Below are 22,409 nucleotides of genomic sequence, written 5' to 3'. Positions count from 1 at the left end.
ATTAAATTTTGAGGTTGAAAAAAAAAAGTATTAATAAACATTACAGACATTAAACTTCTTCATAATACTATAGACCAGTTACACACATAATATATATTTTATCTATTTTATGATGTATTTAGAGATTACAATGGTGTTTATCATTTATTGCTATTTACAATAATAGTTGCGATAACACAACAATTATTAACTAATATCTAAGTTTTTAGTTTTTACTGGCCCTCGAAACTTTTTTTTTTTTGATTTTCTGGACCTCCATAGAATTTAATCACCGACCCCTGCTATAGACTCTAAAACATGCATAAAGGATAATAATTTAAAAAACATATGATGTAATACTAAATAAATATTTAACATTTATTGCCAATATAATAACGATGAAATTCAACATAAAGTTATAATATTGTAAAAATGTACAAATAATAATAAAATACACGAAACAGGCTAATTAAACGTATTAAATAAATTTGTATTCTGTAGTAAAATGAAAATGTTTCAGTACTTTCATATGAAAATTATTTAGGTTATCAATTTATTGTATGTGGCATAAAGCAAAAAATTATCTTAATAACTATTAGTAACTTTAAAGTAAATAAAATTCATTCTTTCTTACAAAATAATAGTTCAATCTGTTTAGACTTGTAAATAAATAATAATTCAATTGAACATCCAGTTTCCTTAGTTAAATCATTAATAATAGTTAACAAAAGTAGGATATCGATTTTGGTAATTATCATAAATTAAGTCTTGACTTGACAATATACAAAATAACTAAAAAAAAATTAATACATAGTAAAAACTTGAAAATAAACAAAAAATTAAATTGATAATACTGTTGAAAATAAATACTATTTTATAAATTAGGTTAGGTAAATAAATATTTCACTTGTTATTTCATTACCTTTGTTTTCTTTAAATTAATCTTCTGATAATAATTGCTTATACAGTTTGTCAATAACCATTTCTTGAGTTTCTTGATCTTTAATTGCACATTTATCTTCATGATTAGCAGAGTTGCATGTTTCGTCACTGCATTTAACTTCATCTGACACATTGTCATTGTCACGTTGAGTTTCAAGATCGTTTTGTTCGTTCTCATTGTTATCTTCAGCAATATTATTTTTATCTGGTGCACTCTGGTTATTATCTTCATCATCAAATTCCAAGTCCGTAACATCTGGATCTTCACCTTCTATGCTACTTAACATATGCCTAACAGATTCATATCCACCTGCCAAAGCTTGTTGTGCCAATTGGCCAGTTGGGGCCATTCCTTTTCTACGTCTGCAAATACTACAGTTACAATACCCGCGACATGGCGGACAAGCCCATTTCTTAGAAAAAAAAAATTGTAAAAAAAGAATAAGTATTTAAAAATTATGACCATCTAAAACTATCAATTAGAAATTACCGGGTTAACTAAAACATTTGCAACATTTTCCCCATATCTTCTACCCAAGCAAAATCCACAAAAATTTCCTCGCATGCCACTACATCCCTTGTATCGACAATATGATTTTTGATCAGCAGTTTTCTGTCTAAACATGAAATAATATTTAATAAATATTATTTTATTTTATATTATTAATGAAATATAGTAAATACATATACATCAGTTTTAAACTAAAAATTGAAATATAAGTTAAGTAATGAATTTACAACATACAATTATATACTTAATAAAACTAATATTTTTAAGATAAATAATTAATTGTTAAGTATCATAAATAATAAATTGAAAAGATTGTATGAATACTGTAAAATATAAATATTTTGATTTTATATATTGTTTTAACAGTAAAATTAAAATTAAAAAATTAGTTATTAATGAAAAAAATAAAAATTAAAAAAAAAATCTTTTGCCCTGACAACAAAGTTATTAATAATAAAATTATTATCATAAACATATAATTATGAGTCATTAATTGAAACTGTAATACTTATTTTAATGTAAATGCATAAATAAAATAAATTAAAATAATTTTCACTTATTAAGCAAAACCTTCTAATAAATCAACAGGAAAAAATATATGGCATAAAAAACACAACTCTAATCATAATATAAATTAATTTAGTTCATTATAATAATTATAAAATATGTATATATCAATTAATTAAACTTGTTTTATTTAAAAAAAAACATACCTGCATTGGTGACAAGTTGTACCAGATTGACTATAAACTTTTCCTGATGAAGAATATGAAATATTTTCTATCATTTCTTGTGTTACTTGTGAAACAGCTAAACGAGGTGTATATGTTTTACGCTTTCTTTTTGATCCAGACTATATAATGTTTGTTAATTATAAGTTAAATAAAGACAGTAAAAAAAATGTTATTTAATAATAAATACATACTACAGATGACTCATAGTCAGATTCATACTCTTCATCACCATCATCAATAAAATCACTATCAGCAAGTGAACTATAATATAATTCGTCCGATTTTTGATATTCACTTGATTTAAACCAACGAAACTTAATTTTTAACGATCCTTGTTTAAGTTTTTTTTTGTCACTCCTATCATTTTCATCATCACTTTGTTCATTATAATTAGTTGATTGTCTATAAATAATATATACACATATTATAAATAAACCAAGTAACAATAAATTAATTTATTTTATTGAACAAGATTAAAATTAAAACTATACTATACAATTATTTAATATTTTTTATAGCAATAATTAAATCCAGTACTCTATAATAAATTATAGTGTGTATAATATGTTATTGAACACAATTTTAGACTTATAACGTACAATATAAACATCTACTATAAAAATTTTTTTTTCATTAAATAATAATCAAAATTATACTTGAAGTAATAAAAGCAGGTAAAGTAGTAGATGTAGCAAAAAAAAATAGGGCTGATCTTATATAAAGGATGATTGTTTAATCATACGACATTCAATATTTTAAAAACTATGGTGAAACCTTATTAATCGTCTTAAACAAGACCAAGAAAGTGACAAATAATTGAATTGAACAAATAAGAGAAAAATTCATTTTTGTAATTATAGTTATTATATCTATATTAATTTATACAGTAACTAGTTACATACTAGTTATAACTAGTTTTGTAACGATTTAAATTTTAAAATGAATTCTATTACAACAATAGGTTATTTATTTAAAAATATAATTTTTGATGAATTGAAATTGAGCTCATACTCGAACAATAGAGTCGTTATAGAAGTTAGTCAAGCCTAAGTATAATATTAAAGTTAATGGTGCATCTCCACTATTAGACCGCCAACTTAAAGAAGAATGGTGGCGGTCATGCCACCTGGTACAAACTCAAATATTTGATGATTTTTTATCAGATTTAAAAAATACTTTTGCAGTATAGACATAATATATAGTTAATAGTTAATCACACATTGGACCAGCCGTTTATCAGTAGATCACACATTGGACTGGTCCCCAAAATTAGATACCCACCTAAACTTGTTAAAAGTTTAATCATATTTAACTGTTAATGTCTCTGCAGTAGAGCAATAATTATAGTTTATTATTATTACTATCGATAATAATTGCCTATGCATCTTTATCGCACCCAATGTAAAAGCTTAGAAACCTATATTTGTCGCCAACTGATATATCACTACATATTATCTACAGTTTTGTAAATTATTATATAAGTTAATTAAGTTAGTATTAAAGGTAGAAATTTTATTATTTTACACATTTATTTCTAGTCTAAGCAATGAAATAGAAGCTATCCTTAATATTTATAAAACACAAAATTCATAGAAAAAATATATATTATAAAAAAAGCATATTTTAGGGGTTAGAGAATATTCAATATAATAGAAAATACTTATATTATCTAAGTATTATGTTGTAAATTTACTAGTATAAATATTAAAATCAAATATTATGAGTTGTTCATTTCACTGACTAATAATTTATCATGTTTACAAGCTATTTTCATACTTTTTTTTCATATCATACAACACAGTTGACTCACAATAATTCAAACCTTTGATAATTTGAAACTTTCAATAATTCAAAGCAAATGCTCGTTCTCTTGAAAATCTCACTGTAATTTGAATAAAAACTATTTATTTAAGTACACTTGGTAATTTAAATTTAAGTTTTAAGAAAATTAGTCACTAACAATTTAAAGTTTCATCCATTCAACGTTCGGTAATTCAAAGAATATTCACCAAATGTATTTCTTATAATCTTTTTGTTGATAATTTACTATACAATTGTGTAGAAATTAGCTTATTATTTTCGATAACTATAGAATTATTATTGTAAGAATTTTCACATAAGCATTTTATTTCTTAATCGTCTATTAATAATAACAATTTAATTTACGTAGTTAAGTTTACATTTTAAACACAGTAAATAACAGTAATAACGCCTAATTTTCTGAAATATTTAATAATTATGTATGTACAAAATTATAAAACAAATTTTTTCAGTAAATTTCAGTAATTTGTATATTATTTTTATATTTCTAACTATTTAGCAATACAATTTTTTTAAAAGTCCTACCAACTTTGAATTATCAAGAGTCAACTGTAATTCTATTTACCTACATCTATTTCATTATATCTCACCTAAATCTAGTGTGACTTGAAGTTCCGCATTAGATAAAAATTATCTTAGTTTTTAAGATCTACATCTATGTTTGTGATAGTTCCATTTTTATAGAGTATTTAAGAAAATAAAAAGTACCTATTTATATTATTTGTATTCATTGTAAAAAAATAATTTCATATGCTTACATAATAGCTTTAACATAATGCCACATCTAAATGTGTTGTCTTTATCTTACAAACAAACAACACAGAAAATTTGGGTCCAGTACAAGTTATTATATGTTGTTGACTTTACTATTAGAGTAAAATGATTTATTATCAAAATTAACAGAAGAAATATTATCAGTGATTTAGCGTTGGATTCTTTCATTACTAAAATGCTTATGCAGGATAATATGAGTATATAAAACATTACAAATTAAAAAACCTCATATTAAGCTTAAAATTAAAGTATCAAAAAATAAACCAACACTTAACTACTGAAAATATTTTTACCTTTAATTTTGATAATATACCAATTAACTCTATTTTTTATAATATTGATGCTAAGAACATAATGTAACGCTGTTAAATGCTTGTAAGACAGAAACAACACAAGTGTCCTCATAAAACAGTTTTAGACCCTTAGTTAACATAATTATTCAATCATCAATTAAAATTATTCTATAAATACATGTTAAATGTTTTATTAACACGTTTTATTAAGTAGTATTTTACTATTTAATTTAAACGTATTATAGTTTTATTCATTATGTATCAATCTGTAATTTTTAAATAAGATAAGATCACACTAATTACTAAATACCTTAGATACTAAGAGTTTCAAATCTATATTAAAATAACTACTGATGTTATGTTAAGAGCAGTACTTAGTTGTGAACACAGTTTATACTTAATTATAATAATACTTATACTGTAAGTAGAATACATCAGGTGCGACTGGTTTTTGTCCAGCAATGCTGGAGGATCTTTTACATAACACCATAAGTAATGACTAATAAAAAGGAATAAAAGTGCACAGAACTGGTGTATTCTACTTTAAGATAGAATATATGTATCTAATGTGAAATATAAACATAAATAGGACATTCTGCTTAAAAAAAAACTAGATGTCACTGGTTTCCCTCTTATTACATGTTAAAAATGTATAGTAGATGTTTAAACTTGATTATCTATTAGATATGATTTAAAATAATTAGATTTTATCAATTTTAACAAATGAGATACATATTACTAAGTTTAAATCAATAGATTGATCATAAAATATTATATTGAAATTCAAATTATTCAAATAGGAACCCAGTTTTAATATTTATACTAATAAATAAATAATAAATACCTTTTTTCTTGAATGATACGAGATGAGCGTCTCACAAAATGCACACGATTAGATGTATCGTTATCAGTTTCAGAATTGAATTTGCGCTTTTTGCTTTTAGCACGTCTATTATTTGTGGCATTAATTTTAGAGGATTTTAACTCATTAGCTGACTTTTGTATGGTATCTAATGGATCAGCCAACTGTGGAAAAATAATTTTTTTAACATCAGTAAGCAAGTATTAAGTTTGTATATAATTTATATCCAACAGACAGTTCAATAAACATACCTGAAGTTCTATTTCCGCTATGTTCTTAAGTCTCTCGCGTTCGTATTCACTCAAATTTTCGATTTCCTTCGCAGACTTCTTTACCGATACAAAAAACATTTCGAATGCCAATAACGATTATATTAAATTATATAATTCGTCACCAAGCTAGATAGTGTTTTGAAACGGTATGGCACGAAAAATGGAACGTATTCGAGAAATTTATATCATACGAACATAAGGCTAAATTATGGTCGGTCAGTAACGATGCGCTTTCGTTTTCACGGGTCGGTCAAGAACATGTGCTTTTGATTCGGCCGAATAAGATAATCTATTACGTTGGGTACCGAGATTATCGGCGATTTGACGACAACGCTACAGGACGAAAAAACTCAACAATTCTGACGATAAATCGAAAAATCTAAGAATACTTGAAAGTTAAGTGTGTATCGACGGTTGAAATACAAACCTACCTTCAGAGTCAGATGAGATCAGTGATCAGTCACGTCTCGACGAGAAAATGCAATTATATTTATATGTCACAGACGACCGATGACGGCGATTCGGCGGTTATGTTTTTTTGGCGCCAAATTGTGTGAGATAAAGGCCCGGTGACCGCGTCGGTGTTGCTATCCCACTTTACCGCTCACCAGACGGTTGTACAGATAAATAACAATGGGCCCGGACTATCGAACTGCAAATCTTTCGACCAGCTATCGGTTACAGATTTATCGATTGTTAATTTGAGTACACAAAAATAATATTTTAAATTTTATTGGTAATATAATAAATCTGTGGTAATTTTTACCTTCATAATCGGATGCGCGACGATACATATACATATGATGTTAATATTACAATATTATTCAATAAAATAATAGTCTCCGGCTGCCGCCTCGTCGTTTTGATTTAATAATATCGATGTATTATAATTTATTGCAAATGGAAAACATTTCAAATAAATCTCTTCGACATGACAGGTAAAAGATTACAGTATCACAAGAGTTTTTAAGAAGAATATTATTATCGATGCAAAATCGAACGTTTAAAATTCGAGATGATATGTTAATAATATACCGATACGTATCGACTATCGAGACGAATCGAATTAAGATTCAGACATTTCAGACCTCGATAAGAGTTAGTTTTGTGTTGTAGATTACGCTATCATTGAATCATACTTTCATTGTCTACAAACATTTATCATACTTACTTAATTGTTAATTATTAACAGATTTGATACTATAATATGAAGTAACAAACTGTACGTAATAAAAGAAAATGAATTAATACAAATAATATTTATGTATTTTATGTCTTATCATGTCAATTGTAGGCAGTAGGTGCTTAGATCATAATAAATTGTGATCATATAAACATTTAACCATTGTTATATTCTGTGATCTAACTAATTTTGACGTGAAGGATTTTTTTTTTATAAATAATTTGATGGCCTATATAATATATTCTTGGTAAATGGTAGGCGGTAAACAAGTACGGGCAAGTAACAATTTTTTCCAAGTAATACATAAATATAATTTAAATACCTAAATTAAAATTTAAATACTTACAATAAATTATTTTACACTAAAATTACTTTTGAATGTGTCGGATCATAATTATACACCGTGTATAGTTTTGATAAATACAATAATGTAATATAATTTGGATAACTATCACAAAATAATTAATAATAAAACCAGTGTATACAATATACAAATAGATACCTAATTTTAATATGCATTTTAAAAAAATGTAATATTAAAGTTATTACAGATAGAGAGAATTTTTTTTCGTGATCACTTTATTAATAAAAACAATCATTTATAAAAATTTTGGTTTGTTTTGTCAAATTTAGGTTCCATTTCAACAAATAAATTATATCTATAAATTTAATAAAATATAAATGTTAAAAATATATTGAACTTTATTGATGAATGTTAAATCCCAGAATTTAGTATTTAAAAAAATGTGGTACCCATTATTATTATTAAGGTTTTATTATTATTTCATCTACTACTACGTACCTATTAGTATTAGTATATTATGTAGGTACTACAATAACCAAATAGTTTATCAATAGCATAGGTGTAGTTGGGCTTTGATTGCACATTGGTATTCTCTTAAACATTATAGTTAATATATACACTTCTCCATAATATACTATTTATTTATCAAAATATTTAGTGAAATAAAGCAATACAGTAGGTATTAATTCATTCATTAATCATTAAATTGATTTCAGATTTGCTTACAAATTAACAAATATTCAACCATGAAAATTAACTTATTAGGTATAACAATGATATGATTTAATAGGAACCTACTTCTTCATAATAGTGATAGTGTTTTAAATAATAACAATTAAACAAAAATACTTGAAAAATCAATTAGTTTAGTTTGCAGTCATTGATTTTTCAGAATATGGTAGATTTTTAAGTAATGTGCTTAAATGACAATACTATAATCTTACAAAATATGCAATAAAATTAAAATTTGTAGGAATTTAAACAATGAGCAGTTGGAATTAAATATTATTTCTTGAAATTTAATCAATCCATATAATAATTCTTATGAATTAATATAAATATTAGTTATGAGAAAATATTTTTGAAACAATATTGGGTAATATAAAAATATAATTCTATGAGATGAATATTTCATTGTTTTTACTATTAGTATTTGTTCTTAATTTTTAGACTTTAAGTAATGTAAAAAGTACAATTTTTCTTTTAACATCAGAGGTTTTAAAATTTAATACAAAATACTTCATAAGGTTTTATATCTATAGCTTTTTATAACTGTTGGAAGTTCAAAATTCTATAACATTGGATATTCTCTTCAAATGATTTTTAATATTATGCTTTAATTAAAAATAAATTACTAGAAATACTTGAAATTTTCATCAAATATTTATACCATCATTTTTTGTACATGATAAAATTTCAAAATATTTGATTTTTTTTTAAGCTATTTATAATATTTATAATAAGAATAATAAATCTATAATTTTTTTAAATTTAATTTGAATTATATTTGATAAAAACAATTTTTTAATATCCATATGCTAAGAAATTTAATATAAGGTTCTGTATAAGTTTTATTATAGCTACCTTAAAATATTAAAGTTATGAATGCATACAAATATATTTATAAGTATTTGAAACTCTATTTTTAACAAAATTTGTCAAAATCATGAAAATATGAAAATTTATTAACTATTTTGTAGAACTAAAAAATCTAAAAATTGTATACAATATATATATGAATTAATATTTATTAATATTTCAACTTCAAATTTAGATGAAAGATATTTAAATAAAAAAATAACTAATTAAGTTATTTTGAAATATTATTTGTCAATATTTGAAACTTATAACACATTATATTTTGTATGCATCATAATGACATTTTAAAATACAATTTTTTCTGCAAAAAGAATAATTTAACCTACTTTATTAGAAATATATGATGGTAGACCATTTTTGATCAAAATCATTTTCCTTATAAAATGAATATACAAAAATAAATAAATATATTAATGATTTGCTCTATAATAGTTTACACTAATACTGTAAATTGATACATTTTAAGTATTTTGTTGTTGTTTTATTTAATATTAAAATACGTAATAAATTTAATTTACAGTTAGGAATAATAATTAAATGTTTAGTTATATAGAGGAGCATTTAATTTTTTAGACATATGTATTTGGATAAAATAATATGTTAGCAATTGTTTTTGCGAAAGCATTCATTATTTTATTAGCATAGAAATTATTTTTCAAAAAAATATAGCTTAATGATATAAGAGAAGCTAAGTTGTTAAAATATTATACTTATGTATTATTTATTTTTTAATTCTTTATTTCCATATTATTTGAATTTCAACAAATTTATTTATTTAAAATATTACTGATAATTTGTCTTGGTAAAATAAGTAAAATATTGTACTGATGATTAATATAAAATTTTTATTGAGTAGATATAAAAATATAACATAATTATAAAAGCACAACTTTATGACTAACAAAGATAATGTAAATATATATATAAATAAAATATTTAACAACCAAAAATAACATCTGAAAATTACTATAAAAAATTTAACATTTCGTTAATACAATACAATTTTTAAGTAAATTAATTAATATTTCTGGACTGAAAGAATATCCTTGCACTATTAATGTTATAATATAAAAGCATGAACTCCTGAAAACAACAAACTACTTAAAACTCATGTAAAGCAATAAATATTTGTACTTTACTTTATAATAAACTTGAAGCCTTGTGTAAGACAAACTAAGTGGCTGTTGTAACTTTGTATCATCTTTTAAAGCATTTATTTCTTGAGTTTTTAGTATATTTAATTTTTCTTCATAATTTTCAGATACTGATTGAAACCACTTCAATGAGTCGAATTCATTATTTAAACCAAGTATACGTAGCAAATATGCTACACCTATTAACAAAATCCCATTCAGTATTATATGTTACATCTGAACATCACATTCAATTAGTGAAATCAATATTTTCATAAACTAGATGTATAGATAATGAAACACATCCTGATTATAATTTTCAATGAAAATGCATGATACGGATAATTTTTATAAAACAGCAATAGTTGTACTTTTGTGTAATTATTAAGATACAAATTATGATATGTTATTTAGATAATATTATTAAAATATAAAACATAGATATAAAAATGAATAATAGAAAAATATCTTTAACTCAATATATCACATAGATCAAGTTGATAATATTTAGAACTTTTAGTACATAATACAATTAAAATAATATCTGAAGAACCAGGCCTTTAGTCTTTTTTTGTAAAGAAAAAATTTGTCGCCTATCAAGTAGATAAGAATATTTGTTATAGTCGGTATCATAATCAAGTGTCATGTAAAAATAGATAATAAAATAAAAAATTAGATAAAAAGTTGGCATAAAAAATTGATTATTATTTTAAATTAATTTTCAATTATCAATATCATTAAGAAATAAAATAAATTATGTTGATATATCCTAAACTAATAAATTTTTTACCTGTTATCAAGATATCAACAAATAAAAAAAATAATATACAATAATATAAATATAAAAGGGTTTCAATGGCTAAGCACCTTTTTTCAACAATACGGACTATTTTGCAAAAACTTCTAACGAATTTGTACAATAGAGTATTAATTTCAGATTTATCAATATCCTTTTTATAGATGAAATTTCTATTGTTTTATGGACAAAAATATCAACAACATACCTATTATAAAAGATTGTATTATATTTTATTTATGATAAATGTATTATTTTTAAATGAGATTGGTAGTTAAAAATTAATTTTAAATTGCAAATAATTTTATCATGACAACTCTTTATCTACTTGACAGATTTTACAAATGTTATGAAATATTATTAAGTAGTTTTTATTTTATAGGCTTATTATAAGGCCATTTAAGCCCTTTACACAGCAACCACCACATATCTTCATACTTCTATGTCATTAGCTAGCTCTTCGCCGTTTATTACTCCTAGCAGTCCTAGCATTTGCAGGTCACTCTTAACTCTGTCTACGCTTTCCTAATGGCCTCTTTTCATTGAGGATCCATTTTATTATTGACTCTCAAGTTAGCTGGTCTTGTGCTCTATATGTATCCTGCCAGCTATACACTTGCCTTTCTGTGTTGCTATTATATCGGCTTCACTGAATAATTCCCTAAATTCTAAATTGGTCCATTGTTTCCATAGGCCAGTAGAGCAATCTTTTTTGGGCCAAATATCTTTCTTAACACTTTCCTCTCAAAAATAGCTACTTTTTGCTAATCTATTTATGTATTACTCTATGTTTTACTTGCATATAAAACAATTGGACATATAATATTTACCTTATACAATATAGTTAATGTTTTAAATGAGAAAAGCTAAGAGTTAAAAATAATTTTAAATTAGAAAATATATATTTTGTACCTACTATAAACAAAAATATAATATGAAATAGTTAGTTATGAAAATATTATTTTATATAAGTACACTAAAAAAATTGTAATCCTCTAATCCCTAATAAATTTAATGTTTAAGTATTTACATAAGAATATAAAATAAAAGTTAATATCTTTAACATACTTATAGTTTTTAATATCCTTACCTACGGCAAAACCATCATCAGTAAACATTGCTCCTTTACTTTTCTTATACATTTTTTCTTTGGAATTAATTGAATGCTCAATAAAGTTTAATGTTAATGAAGGAATAATTATGTAAAAATTATGTAAATGTGAATTATTACTGTTACCCATAGCTTGGATGAAGACATCAATTAATAACTGTAAGATAATACAAATTAATTTTTTTTAATGACACAATTAAAAAACAAGCACATTTTGAATAATTAAAAAGTTAAATAGAGTCTTGGGTATCAAAAATAATTGTATTATTAACATTTGAATGTTATTATATGTCTTAGGAATGAATGTAAAAAGTAATATATTTTTTTTTAGAATATAATCTGGTATTAATTCAACCCAAACCACCAACTGTTTAATTAATAATTAATATTTGTAACATATATGCCAGAAGTGATGTAGACCAAAAATATAAGGTTATATATAAGGCATATATAAGTTTTTACTCCCTTTTGATTTTAGTTTAGTTTATGATTTTTAATTTTTAATACTAAATAATATATTAGATACTTCATGATTATTTATCCTAAATCTGCTGAAATAAAATGATTTACTAGTGCTTTTAACAAATTTAAACAAATAATAAACAGCTTATTTAAATATTCTAATTACTTTGAAATAATTAGTGCCTTCTGCAATATTTTGACAAATATTATGCATAACATTATCAAGGTGATGTCCAGAAATTAAACAGTTTTCAGTAAATCCTGAATCATTACATATGTCTTCAAATTGTATTACTTTTTTCAAATCTGGTATAAACGAAGTTGCAATTGAACAAAAGTTAAGACCTCCTGATTTAATCATTCGTACATAACCAAGTGCATTACCTAAGAATAAAACAATCAATTAAAATATTTTTAGTTATTAGTAAACAAATAAGACAAGCTTTGAATTAGTTGTTAATTCTTACCAATGTGGGTAACAAGAATTCTAAATTGATCAATGTAATTTTGATTTGTATTCAATGTTAATTTTCTCATACTTGAATTTAATTTTTCTGCACGTTCAAATGGATATATCATGTTATTAGTTTTTTGAATTTCATGTAGAAAAGTTATTTCTTTTTTGAGTTTTGATTTTACGCGTTCATCGTACAAGTATTTTGACAACGTATTTAACTTTCCACAAAGAAGTTGGTAAGTTGTATTAACCTTAAATATAAAATACATTATTAAAATTATAGATAAATAACTGAAGTAATTTATGGAATCTTCATTATTTAATATGATAAAAATATATACTAACTGTAGTACTCATTATTCCAGTTCCATGTATTCGAATAGAATTACTAATATGTTTAATATTTATTGTGTTCAAGTGTTTACTTGTGCTATAGTTTTCAATAAATATTTGATTATTTAAATTGTACGAGTATTTGGAAATAAATAAATTTAAATTCCTCATTATTTCTAGTACATCTAAACCCTAAAAATATATATTTTTTTTAAATATAACATAAGATATTCAACAGCATTTTAACAAACTTGTTCTAGTGTATGATTTGGCAATTTATCATCAATTGTCTCCAAGTTTAATTTGTATTTAGCTAATGTTCTCATTACACCATTATTATGCCAATCATGTAGAGCAACAGCGGTTAAATCATAAAACGTTTCACTTAAATAATTCTCTGCTCTATCTATAAAACATGAAATCAGTTTACCAAATTGTTATTAGACTCAACAAAAATATATATTATACTTTTAGTGTCTATAAAACTAGACAAAAACTGCAAATGTTGAAGTTTTATCATATATGTATCAACTGGTTGATTTAGTATTGTTTTAGTACAATGAACATGTGTCATAACATGGAGACGTAATTCATTTTCAATACATGGACTTATTGGTTTTAAAATCTAATAAAAAAAATATTTAAATGTATTACTTGTATTCATGAGTATGAACTAAATACAAAACATTTTCAACAGTTAAGAATAGACTGATTTGCAATTCTGAATGTTTAAGCGTGTGTAACTATATTAAAATAAATGGAATGGTGCACATTGTTCAAAATTAGACCTCAAAAGTATTCTAATAAATAAATAATATAAATTTAAGAACATTTTTTTTTTAATTTATTCAGTCTGTTCTTTCATGTGTATGTGTGTGGATTTATTGAATTATTAAATATAAAAACTATTACCTGATGATTTAAATGACCAAAAATTTCATCTATGAATGTACTATATATATTTTGCTTTGTAGTTTTATCACTATGATATGTCACTTCATAGATATCTTTCAAAAAATCAAATGTTATCTTCATGAAAATATAATTAAATCGAAAAGTTAATATTGTGATAATAATTGTTTACAAAATAATCAATAGAAAATGTGTTTAAAAAATAAATAATTTTATGACTTTTTAATAATATTGATTCTTAAATATTAATTGGATAAGAAAAATAAAATTATGAACATTTAATTTTATAAATTATTATATTATTTTTTTTTTTACATTTAAAAAAAATTCACTGTTTTTAATTATTAAACAAAACATTTAGTAAAAAATGATGTAAGTTTTAGAACTAAAAAAAAATCATACACCTATATGTCAGGCTATTAATTCAAATTTTTAAACATAGTTTTACTATAGCTATAATAAAGTATAATGGATCAAATTGTCTAAACAAATATTTTTAGTAACACATTTTAACTATAATTAATTTAGTTATTATTAATATTACAATAAACATACCGATAAACCATTAAAATGGTTGTGTTGATTATTTATATTTTTGAAATACAATGGAAAAACAACTCGATGCCAATACATACAACTTATTTCTGAAATACTTTTTATTTCATCATACAATGATTGTAAGAATTCTATTCTCTTTAAATTTCGTGTTATAGTCAATATTTGAGTTTTTGGAAATGCTTGCAAACCAATTGCTGTATTCAAAGCAAGTTTTATTAACAATTGTCGATTTTTCACAAGAGGTCCATTCAGTAATTTTTCTGATACTTCTAAAGACGACAATCTGTCTACATTTTTTACATTAAAATTTCTATCATCTGCACATGATATCTGAAAACAAGTGATTATGCATCGACATATAAATATTAATTAGTTGATTTTTAATTTGAGAATACTAAAAATTACTTTAAACATTGGATAATTTGTAAATCAATGAAATGTTGACAAACAAAATTAAACAAGTGTAAAAATGCATAATTATAATATATTTTAATATAATGAGCAATATATTTAAAACAAAGATTCTTACTTTAACTTGGCCAATGATAGAAAGGCACAAAAATTCAAAATATTGAATTATATCTGTTATTAATTTATCCATTACAATATGATTGTTTTGATAAATGTAACCAATATTTTTCATTGTTTCAATTAATCTACAGATTAATACTACATTAGATTTAATTAATGGTTTACTAAGCGTACTGTGAAGATTCATTAAAGTTATTATTGTATTTTTAATGGATGTGCACAATTGAATACCCTATAAAAATAAAATGTGAATTTTACATTAGACAAATTAGACTTAATATATTGAGTTTAAAAATATTAAATATTTACAATAAAAATAAATAACATGTTAATCCAATTAAAAAAAATAAAATTAAATGAGATTTTGATATAAAAAATATTTTATTTAGTTTAATTTATAAATTACTTAAAAAAATATAAATATTCAGAATAAAGTTTAACAAAGATAATTAAAAAAAATTACCTCGCTTAGGAAATCACAAATATCATGTATGTAGTCCAATTTTGAGGGGTCAAAGTGTATATACTCTATTTGTTCACTTTTTACAAACCAAATCATTGCCTAAAATAAAAATAAATAAAAACATTATAATAATAAAATACTCAAACATTTGATTGATGATTAAGTAAAGTATTTAATTAGTTGATTTTGACAGTTTAAGTAGTTTTATTGTCTGATATTTTAAGAGTAATTATCATATTATTATTAAAGTTTTGTTACATATGATGCAATATTTATATTATATAATCTACTTAAATACTTATATAAATGATTGTAGGTATTTAGAACATTTTTAGCTCAAAATTTTTCAATATACCAATTATATATTATCTTTTTTAAAATTGATATTTTGTATTTCAATTTATGTACATAATATACCTATGCACCCGTTACAATATATTAGAGTTTGTAATTGAGTATTTAAAATACCTTTATTTACATAACAAAAAAAATGAACTAAAATATAATATAATTTTGTTTTAAATTAACTTGGTTTATAAAACAACAATAAAAATAATCAATATTTATAACTAACCTGTTGCAAATAGTTATTAGTAGTTTTTGAAAAATTTTTTGCAATATCCATTAATTCCAAAGTACATTTATCCAAATTTTCTTCTTTTTTTCTTACGTTGTTAGGTTTGATTAAGTGACCTATGAAATGTAATACAAACATTTCTGGATTCCATACTAAATTACCATCCAAAGGGAGATGATTTACCTAATTATTTAGTAAAATTGTATGTCTATTTAATACAATTTAAATTTAAAATAAGAAAATAAAATGTACCTTTTCTAATAAATCCGTAAATTGTTTAAGTAATTTCTTATCAAAAACACCAAATATATAAGTGTAAAATACCGTAGTAGAACAAATACGTGACCATATTTGTAAAAGATTATTAGATTTCTGATAAGTACGTTGTCCTAATAGTAGTACAGAATTATTTAAATAAAGCTTAAACTCATTCACAAAATCATCACAAGATTGAATTTCTTTCTTTCCATTAAAATCTGAAGTTAATACTTTCTAAAGAATAAAAAAATATATATATACACAATTTGAAATTAAATTAATAAATTTAACTCAAATTAATTCATACATTATGTTAAGTTAGATAACTTTATTAAATTAAATTATAACAATTTTAATGTACATAAAATATAACTCACTTCAAATATTTTTCCACATAATAACGTTGATTCAATATCATTGCATATATTTTCCAATTGAATTATATCATTTATGTTACAATCATATTTTGATGGATCTAATTTTATAGTACTTAAAGTTCCTCGATATTTAAGCCAATGTTGTTGCAAAATTGGTTGTGATATAATAAGTTTATCCAACTCAACAAAAATATATAATAAATCACCAATATATTCAAAAATACCCTAAAATAATTTTTTAAATAAAACCATTTTATTATTGATAAGTAGGGCTGTGAATTTAATGTACAATACAATCTTAATCTTAAATTGATCTAAAAAATTAAAAATATTATGTTTAATAGTAAATTTTAAAAAAATACACTAGGATTAAAAATAATTCACTGCCCTATTATTTATTAGTAAGTATAATGCAATATTCATAGTAGTGTTACCATTTTTTTCCTGCTATTCTAATAATTTATCATTTATTTTTAATTCAGTTCAGTCAATGAATAAGCTTGCATTTAACTGAAAATAAGTATTGCATTAAACATTTAAATTGTCTACCAGATATAAATTAAGCTCATGTTTTGAAAAATCTTGATAGGTCAGATAAATTATAAAAGATTTCATGTTTGACATAATAATATAATAAGATATAAATCTCCATAACCTTGAATTGTGTATAAAATAAATTAATTAATTTAAGCAAAAGTTGTTATTTAAATAGGAGTTATTATAAGCCAATAGATCTTTAACACAATGATCTTGGTACAAATAGATTAAAAGATTAATCTATACATCATTGTCTGTGACCCATTTAAAATACTAAAATATGTAGTTTATAATCTTGATTTGAATATGCAATAACTAATTTAGCACGATCAATTTTACTGCTGTAACAGCACCTACTCTAAAACCCTTCTTAAAAGTGGCATACTGCAATAGCAGTGATAATTCCTATAATTTTTTTTATGAAAAACGAAGTTGTGTTGTCCACATTAAGCATATTGCGCATTCGGGTACTGTTGAATTAAAGCAAATTTTTATAGATAATTATTTCAATTTTATTTACAAATTCACATAGGTAATTCCAATAATATTTATTGAATATCAACAACATTTTGCTTTATGGGCGTGTGGCAATATTTACCAGTTATTTTCGGCTTGTTAGACGTAAATATGTAATAGTTATTAGTTACTGCTGTTTATTATACTATTCATGTTCTATATAAAAATTAAAATGACTGATAGTAAAGATAATTGAATGAACCAATTTTGTTATTTGTTTATTTTGCTAAGATTAATGTATTATTTTATTATTTATCATAATATCAACAAAGTACTAATGTAATTAAATTAAAGATTTATTTTGCGTTTTAATAAAAATAAAGCGAAAAAATCGAAAAAAATCAATAAAAAATTATGATACAGCAATAGCAGTAATTTAATAATTTTGGCATATGTACATCAAAATTTAGGTGTATTATAGCATTACTGCTATAGCAGTAATGAAAAAAGTGACATTATAAGGCATGCTTGTAGAACAAAATGGTGTTTCTGACTGTTCGTCAACTATGTTGACAAATATATTAAAAGTAGTTAAATATTATGACAAATTAACTAACATAAAACAGTTATTTTTACCTGAAAATGAATATCAGCAGTTATTAGCTGAAACTCAAAAATTTTGACAAATTGACAATGTATTTCACTGAGCAAATATTCACAATGCTTTACAAAATTTGAAAGTTCTAATAAAATTTGTAGAAATTTGCTAATTTTAACTGGTATTAATCCCTCACTAAATACATCTTCATCTAAAAAAATAATAATGTTCAATAAAAGTTTTATTTTTTATTGTATTTTATTATTCATACCACATTCTTCATAATAAAGTATAGAATTAAATAATTTGACTTTAACATCATTTTTTAAAAAAAAAATTTCAGAGCTTAATGTTGCAAAAATCTTCAATATAGTACTCAGAACATTATTATCAATGTCCAATAAATCATCAATTGTTACTTTGTCAGTAACATCAACCTGAATCATTAAAAAATATTTCCAAGTATATATTAAAATATATTATAGAGTATATTTGTATAGTACACTATACATATAGCTAAAATTATGTTTTTTTTTTATTCAATAATTGATTCCACTAGTGCATATTTGCATTGCATGTTAACATTAATTTTAACATAAAAATGTGATTCAATCAAATTTAATTCTTTATTAAACATGATATTGTATAAAATAGGTGCACTTAGCTCATGGATATTATAAACAACTATGATGTATAATATAAAATTTTTAACAAATAGCTTATTCACTTATTTTTAACTTAAATTTATAAATTAACTATTAATAAAAACTGTAATTATATTATTTAAGCTATTATATTTTATAACTTTATGATACAATTTATAAATTTTCTCTAATTATTCAAGCATATTTTAAAATTCTTAAATAAAAATAAATATGAACTATTACAGAAAATTAAATAACAAGTATGCATCTAGTATTAATTGACAAGTATTTTACTCACAAATTTCAAATTTTTAATTTAATATTTGATACCTACAAATTACTGTACATCAATATGTAATTTATAATTATAAAATAATAAAATAATTTTATTAAAACTAAAAATCTTACCTTTATATTTATTGGAGACTTAAAAATAAAAAGAGCATTTTTTAATATATGTATTTTTTCTAATCTTTTTGTATGACTATTTAATAAATGCTTATATGTAAGACTTTGTTCTCCAGCTACAACATCTAAAAAAAAATAAAAATATTTTAAATAGGTGTCTAATTCAATTGTAATAAGAGATCATATTCATGTTTTACACCAATCTGTAGACCATTTACTTTAAAAAACCATTAACACACACCATTGATTTAATAAATGTTTAGTGATTATTCATGCAACTTATATACAGTGAATTCCGCTTAATGTGGGCACGTTGGGACCAGCCCTGTTTGCCCATATTAAGCGGTTGCCCATAAAAACCGAAATTAGTAAAAAAAAAAAAAAATTATAATAAAAAAATATATTTGTATTATCATATAATTGAAAAAATTTTTAAATAATTACTAGATATATAAATAAAACTAAATACATATAATATATTAAATAAAATTAATCTTTGGATGTAGAAGTTATACAAAACGTTGTAATTTTTCGTTGTCTAAGCTGTTTAGTATGGATCTGGTTGACAAAATAGGCACACGCTTCAAGTTTATCAGACGGACTATTTTCGTTTCCCTCTTGCATGAAAAACTTCTGCAAGAAATCAATGCACTTTTTCGCCTCTCTTTGGCGAAATTTGTTTATTTGAATGGTAATGATTTTTATTACTTTCGATAAACACAATCTCATAGATACGACGGAACCCGATTAAATTAATCGTTTTTAAATACTTATGTGTATATTCTAACGCTATGATAAAAATAAATTGCCCACATAAACCGAATCGAGTGTCCATATTATGCGGTTTTATTTGACATTGTTAATATACATTTGTATTGGGACCAGACATGTTTGCCCACAATAAGCGGATGCCCATATTAACCGGTGGCCACATTAAGCGGAATCCACTGTATATATTAAATATTAATGATTGTATTTGGAAAAAAATGCAATTATAAATAATTTACAAAATATACAGTTAAAGTTGTCTGTTATATTTATAAACATAAAGGTTAAACAATGTCTATCTAAATTGTTTTATAACAATTCTTTCGGACATATGTATATTATGTTGTTTACTGGTTATTGACTCTATATAGATATACAGTATAGCATAAGCGTAGGTAGGAAATATTTTTAGAGGGGGTTTTAGTCTAGGTCTATATTAATATTATAAAACATTAAAATTAAATATGAATTATTTATTCAGTTTTATCTTTAATTTTGGGGAATGTTACCTACACATACGCAGTATAGTAGAAAAACATCAGAAAACAATAACAAAATATTAAATAATAAATAAAATATAATAAACAAACAACATAATATAACTATCAATAAGGGATTTTATATTTACAAAATTAAATTTTTTTTTTTTTTTTTTAATAATGATTTGATGTATCAGTTTAATTGATTCTATTATTTTTATTTTAATAACTGTTAATAATTTTTTTCATTTCATAATTTTTGGTTTTAGTCAAATTGATCTTTTTGTTATCAAAATAAGTTATGTATTATTATTGTTAATGAATCAGTTTATATTTTTAAATTCAATACACATGAAAACAAAAATACATTAGTACATTACAATTTGCTTTAGAGAATTGTGTGCAGCTAAGTTTTGAATGAATGTAATGATTCACAACTGTTAGTTGTTTGTTTCGATTATATTAATATGTGTGACAGAGCCTATATTTACAGATTAAATTAAAAATTTTTAACAATGTACTTTATTATCATTTATCACATATATAATTACAGATTTTATTAGCATAATTTACATAAAATCTTTGATAAAACTCACTCATTTCTTCTGGATTTAATGAAGGTAAACTGAGTATATATTTTAGAGTGTGAATAAGCTACAATTTTTGATTAATATGTATAATAATATAGGTACGAAGCAGCAGAATCAAAATAAAAAAAAGATTCAGCAGAGTTGATAGTTATGATAGTTAACACAGTCAATAAATTATTTATAGGTAAAAAAGCCATTTTAGTAGAATTGATAAAGTACCTACTTAGGTTTATGAGGTCATAGAGTTTATAATCGTCACTTTAAATTTCAATAATACATAATAGTACATTATATTTTAATATAAATGTTTTTAAAAATCAAAAACTATATTAACTAATAAGTAAGTGTCTCATTTTTAATTTTTACACATGAACTTTATTTAGCATTAATAGTTAATCGATTCAAAGAAAATATAAAAATCTGGTATAGTCAATCAACTACTTATGTTAATAAGATAATGGAATTTTATACATTGTCTTGAATAAAATCGTTATGGTTAATGTAAAGTGTAAATTTTAAATTGTTCACTTACCTTCAGGTTTATTGTTTTTTTCCAAATTACTCCACATATTAAAAAATATTGTCAAAGATGTAAAGGATAAAATAAAAATAAATATAAAATAGCAAAAATCCGATTTATCTTTGTATACCTAATAAAAAAATATATTTTAGTTATTCCTTATAACA

At 23.0% G+C, this 22,409-nt stretch overlaps 2 protein-coding genes across 4 annotated transcripts; both read right to left on the bottom strand.

Annotated features, from left to right (window-relative positions):
• Nucleotides 1-196: 196 nt before the first annotated feature.
• On the bottom strand, nucleotides 197-6,817 carry LOC112600421 (cell division cycle-associated 7-like protein). Its single transcript, XM_025347628.1, has 7 exons — nucleotides 6,168-6,817; nucleotides 5,899-6,080; nucleotides 2,358-2,568; nucleotides 2,146-2,285; nucleotides 1,412-1,538; nucleotides 902-1,334; nucleotides 197-290 (listed from the first exon to the last, which is right to left on the bottom strand). The coding sequence occupies exons 1-6, from the start codon at nucleotides 6,264-6,266 to the stop codon at nucleotides 918-920; spliced, it is 1,176 nt and encodes a 391-aa protein (XP_025203413.1). The 5' UTR covers nucleotides 6,267-6,817; the 3' UTR covers nucleotides 197-290; nucleotides 902-917.
• Nucleotides 6,818-10,236: 3,419 nt separating this feature from the next.
• LOC112600460 (WASH complex subunit 4) lies at nucleotides 10,237-22,291 on the bottom strand. 3 transcript variants are annotated; one of them, XM_025347688.1, is made up of 19 exons: nucleotides 22,255-22,291; nucleotides 19,886-20,010; nucleotides 19,105-19,270; nucleotides 18,872-19,044; nucleotides 17,243-17,467; nucleotides 16,860-17,099; nucleotides 16,605-16,790; nucleotides 16,031-16,129; nucleotides 15,566-15,799; nucleotides 15,034-15,366; nucleotides 14,479-14,595; nucleotides 14,035-14,191; nucleotides 13,818-13,972; nucleotides 13,579-13,758; nucleotides 13,244-13,484; nucleotides 12,943-13,160; nucleotides 12,294-12,471; nucleotides 10,414-10,607; nucleotides 10,237-10,371 (listed from the first exon to the last, which is right to left on the bottom strand). In XM_025347688.1, the coding sequence occupies exons 1-19, from the start codon at nucleotides 22,289-22,291 to the stop codon at nucleotides 10,252-10,254; spliced, it is 3,378 nt and encodes a 1,125-aa protein (XP_025203473.1). In that variant the 3' UTR covers nucleotides 10,237-10,251. The 3 variants fall into 3 exon arrangements, with proteins under 3 accessions (XP_025203473.1, XP_025203475.1, XP_025203476.1); XM_025347690.1 differs by having other exon boundaries at nucleotides 10,237-10,357; XM_025347691.1 differs by lacking the exons at nucleotides 18,872-19,044; nucleotides 19,105-19,270; nucleotides 19,886-20,010; nucleotides 22,255-22,291 and adding an exon at nucleotides 17,677-17,694.
• Between the last annotated feature and the right edge of the window lie 118 nt (nucleotides 22,292-22,409).

The sequence above is a fragment of the Melanaphis sacchari genome, unplaced genomic scaffold (genome assembly GCF_002803265.2).
Source record: "Melanaphis sacchari strain LSU unplaced genomic scaffold, SCAv2.0 Contig64_pilon_pilon, whole genome shotgun sequence".
Taxonomy (NCBI): domain Eukaryota; kingdom Metazoa; phylum Arthropoda; class Insecta; order Hemiptera; family Aphididae; genus Melanaphis; species Melanaphis sacchari.
Note: the sequence above shows the minus strand (reverse complement) of the source record. Positions and strands in the feature narration are given on the sequence as shown.

Excerpts from the sequence above, each read along its gene's own strand:
- LOC112600421 (XM_025347628.1), bottom strand. The coding sequence starts at position 6,266 with ATGTTTTTTGTATCGGTAAAGAAGTCTGCGAAGGAAATCGAAAATTTG. Across the intron at positions 2,569-5,898 it reads CGTATCATTCAAGAAAAAAG|ACAATCAACTAATTATAATG; the intron begins GTATTTATTATT and ends TATTATTTATAG. Across the intron at positions 1,335-1,411 it reads CAAATGTTTTAGTTAACCCG|AAATGGGCTTGTCCGCCATG; the intron begins GTAATTTCTAAT and ends TTTTTTTCTAAG.
- LOC112600460 (XM_025347688.1), bottom strand. The coding sequence starts at position 22,291 with ATGTGGAGTAATTTGGAAAAAAACAATAAACCTGAAG. Across the intron at positions 17,100-17,242 it reads TATGTGGAAAAATATTTGAA|AAAGTATTAACTTCAGATTT; the intron begins GTGAGTTATATT and ends TTTATTCTTTAG. Across the intron at positions 10,372-10,413 it reads GGCTTCAAGTTTATTATAAA|TTTGTTGTTTTCAGGAGTTC; the intron begins GTAAAGTACAAA and ends AGTTTTAAGTAG.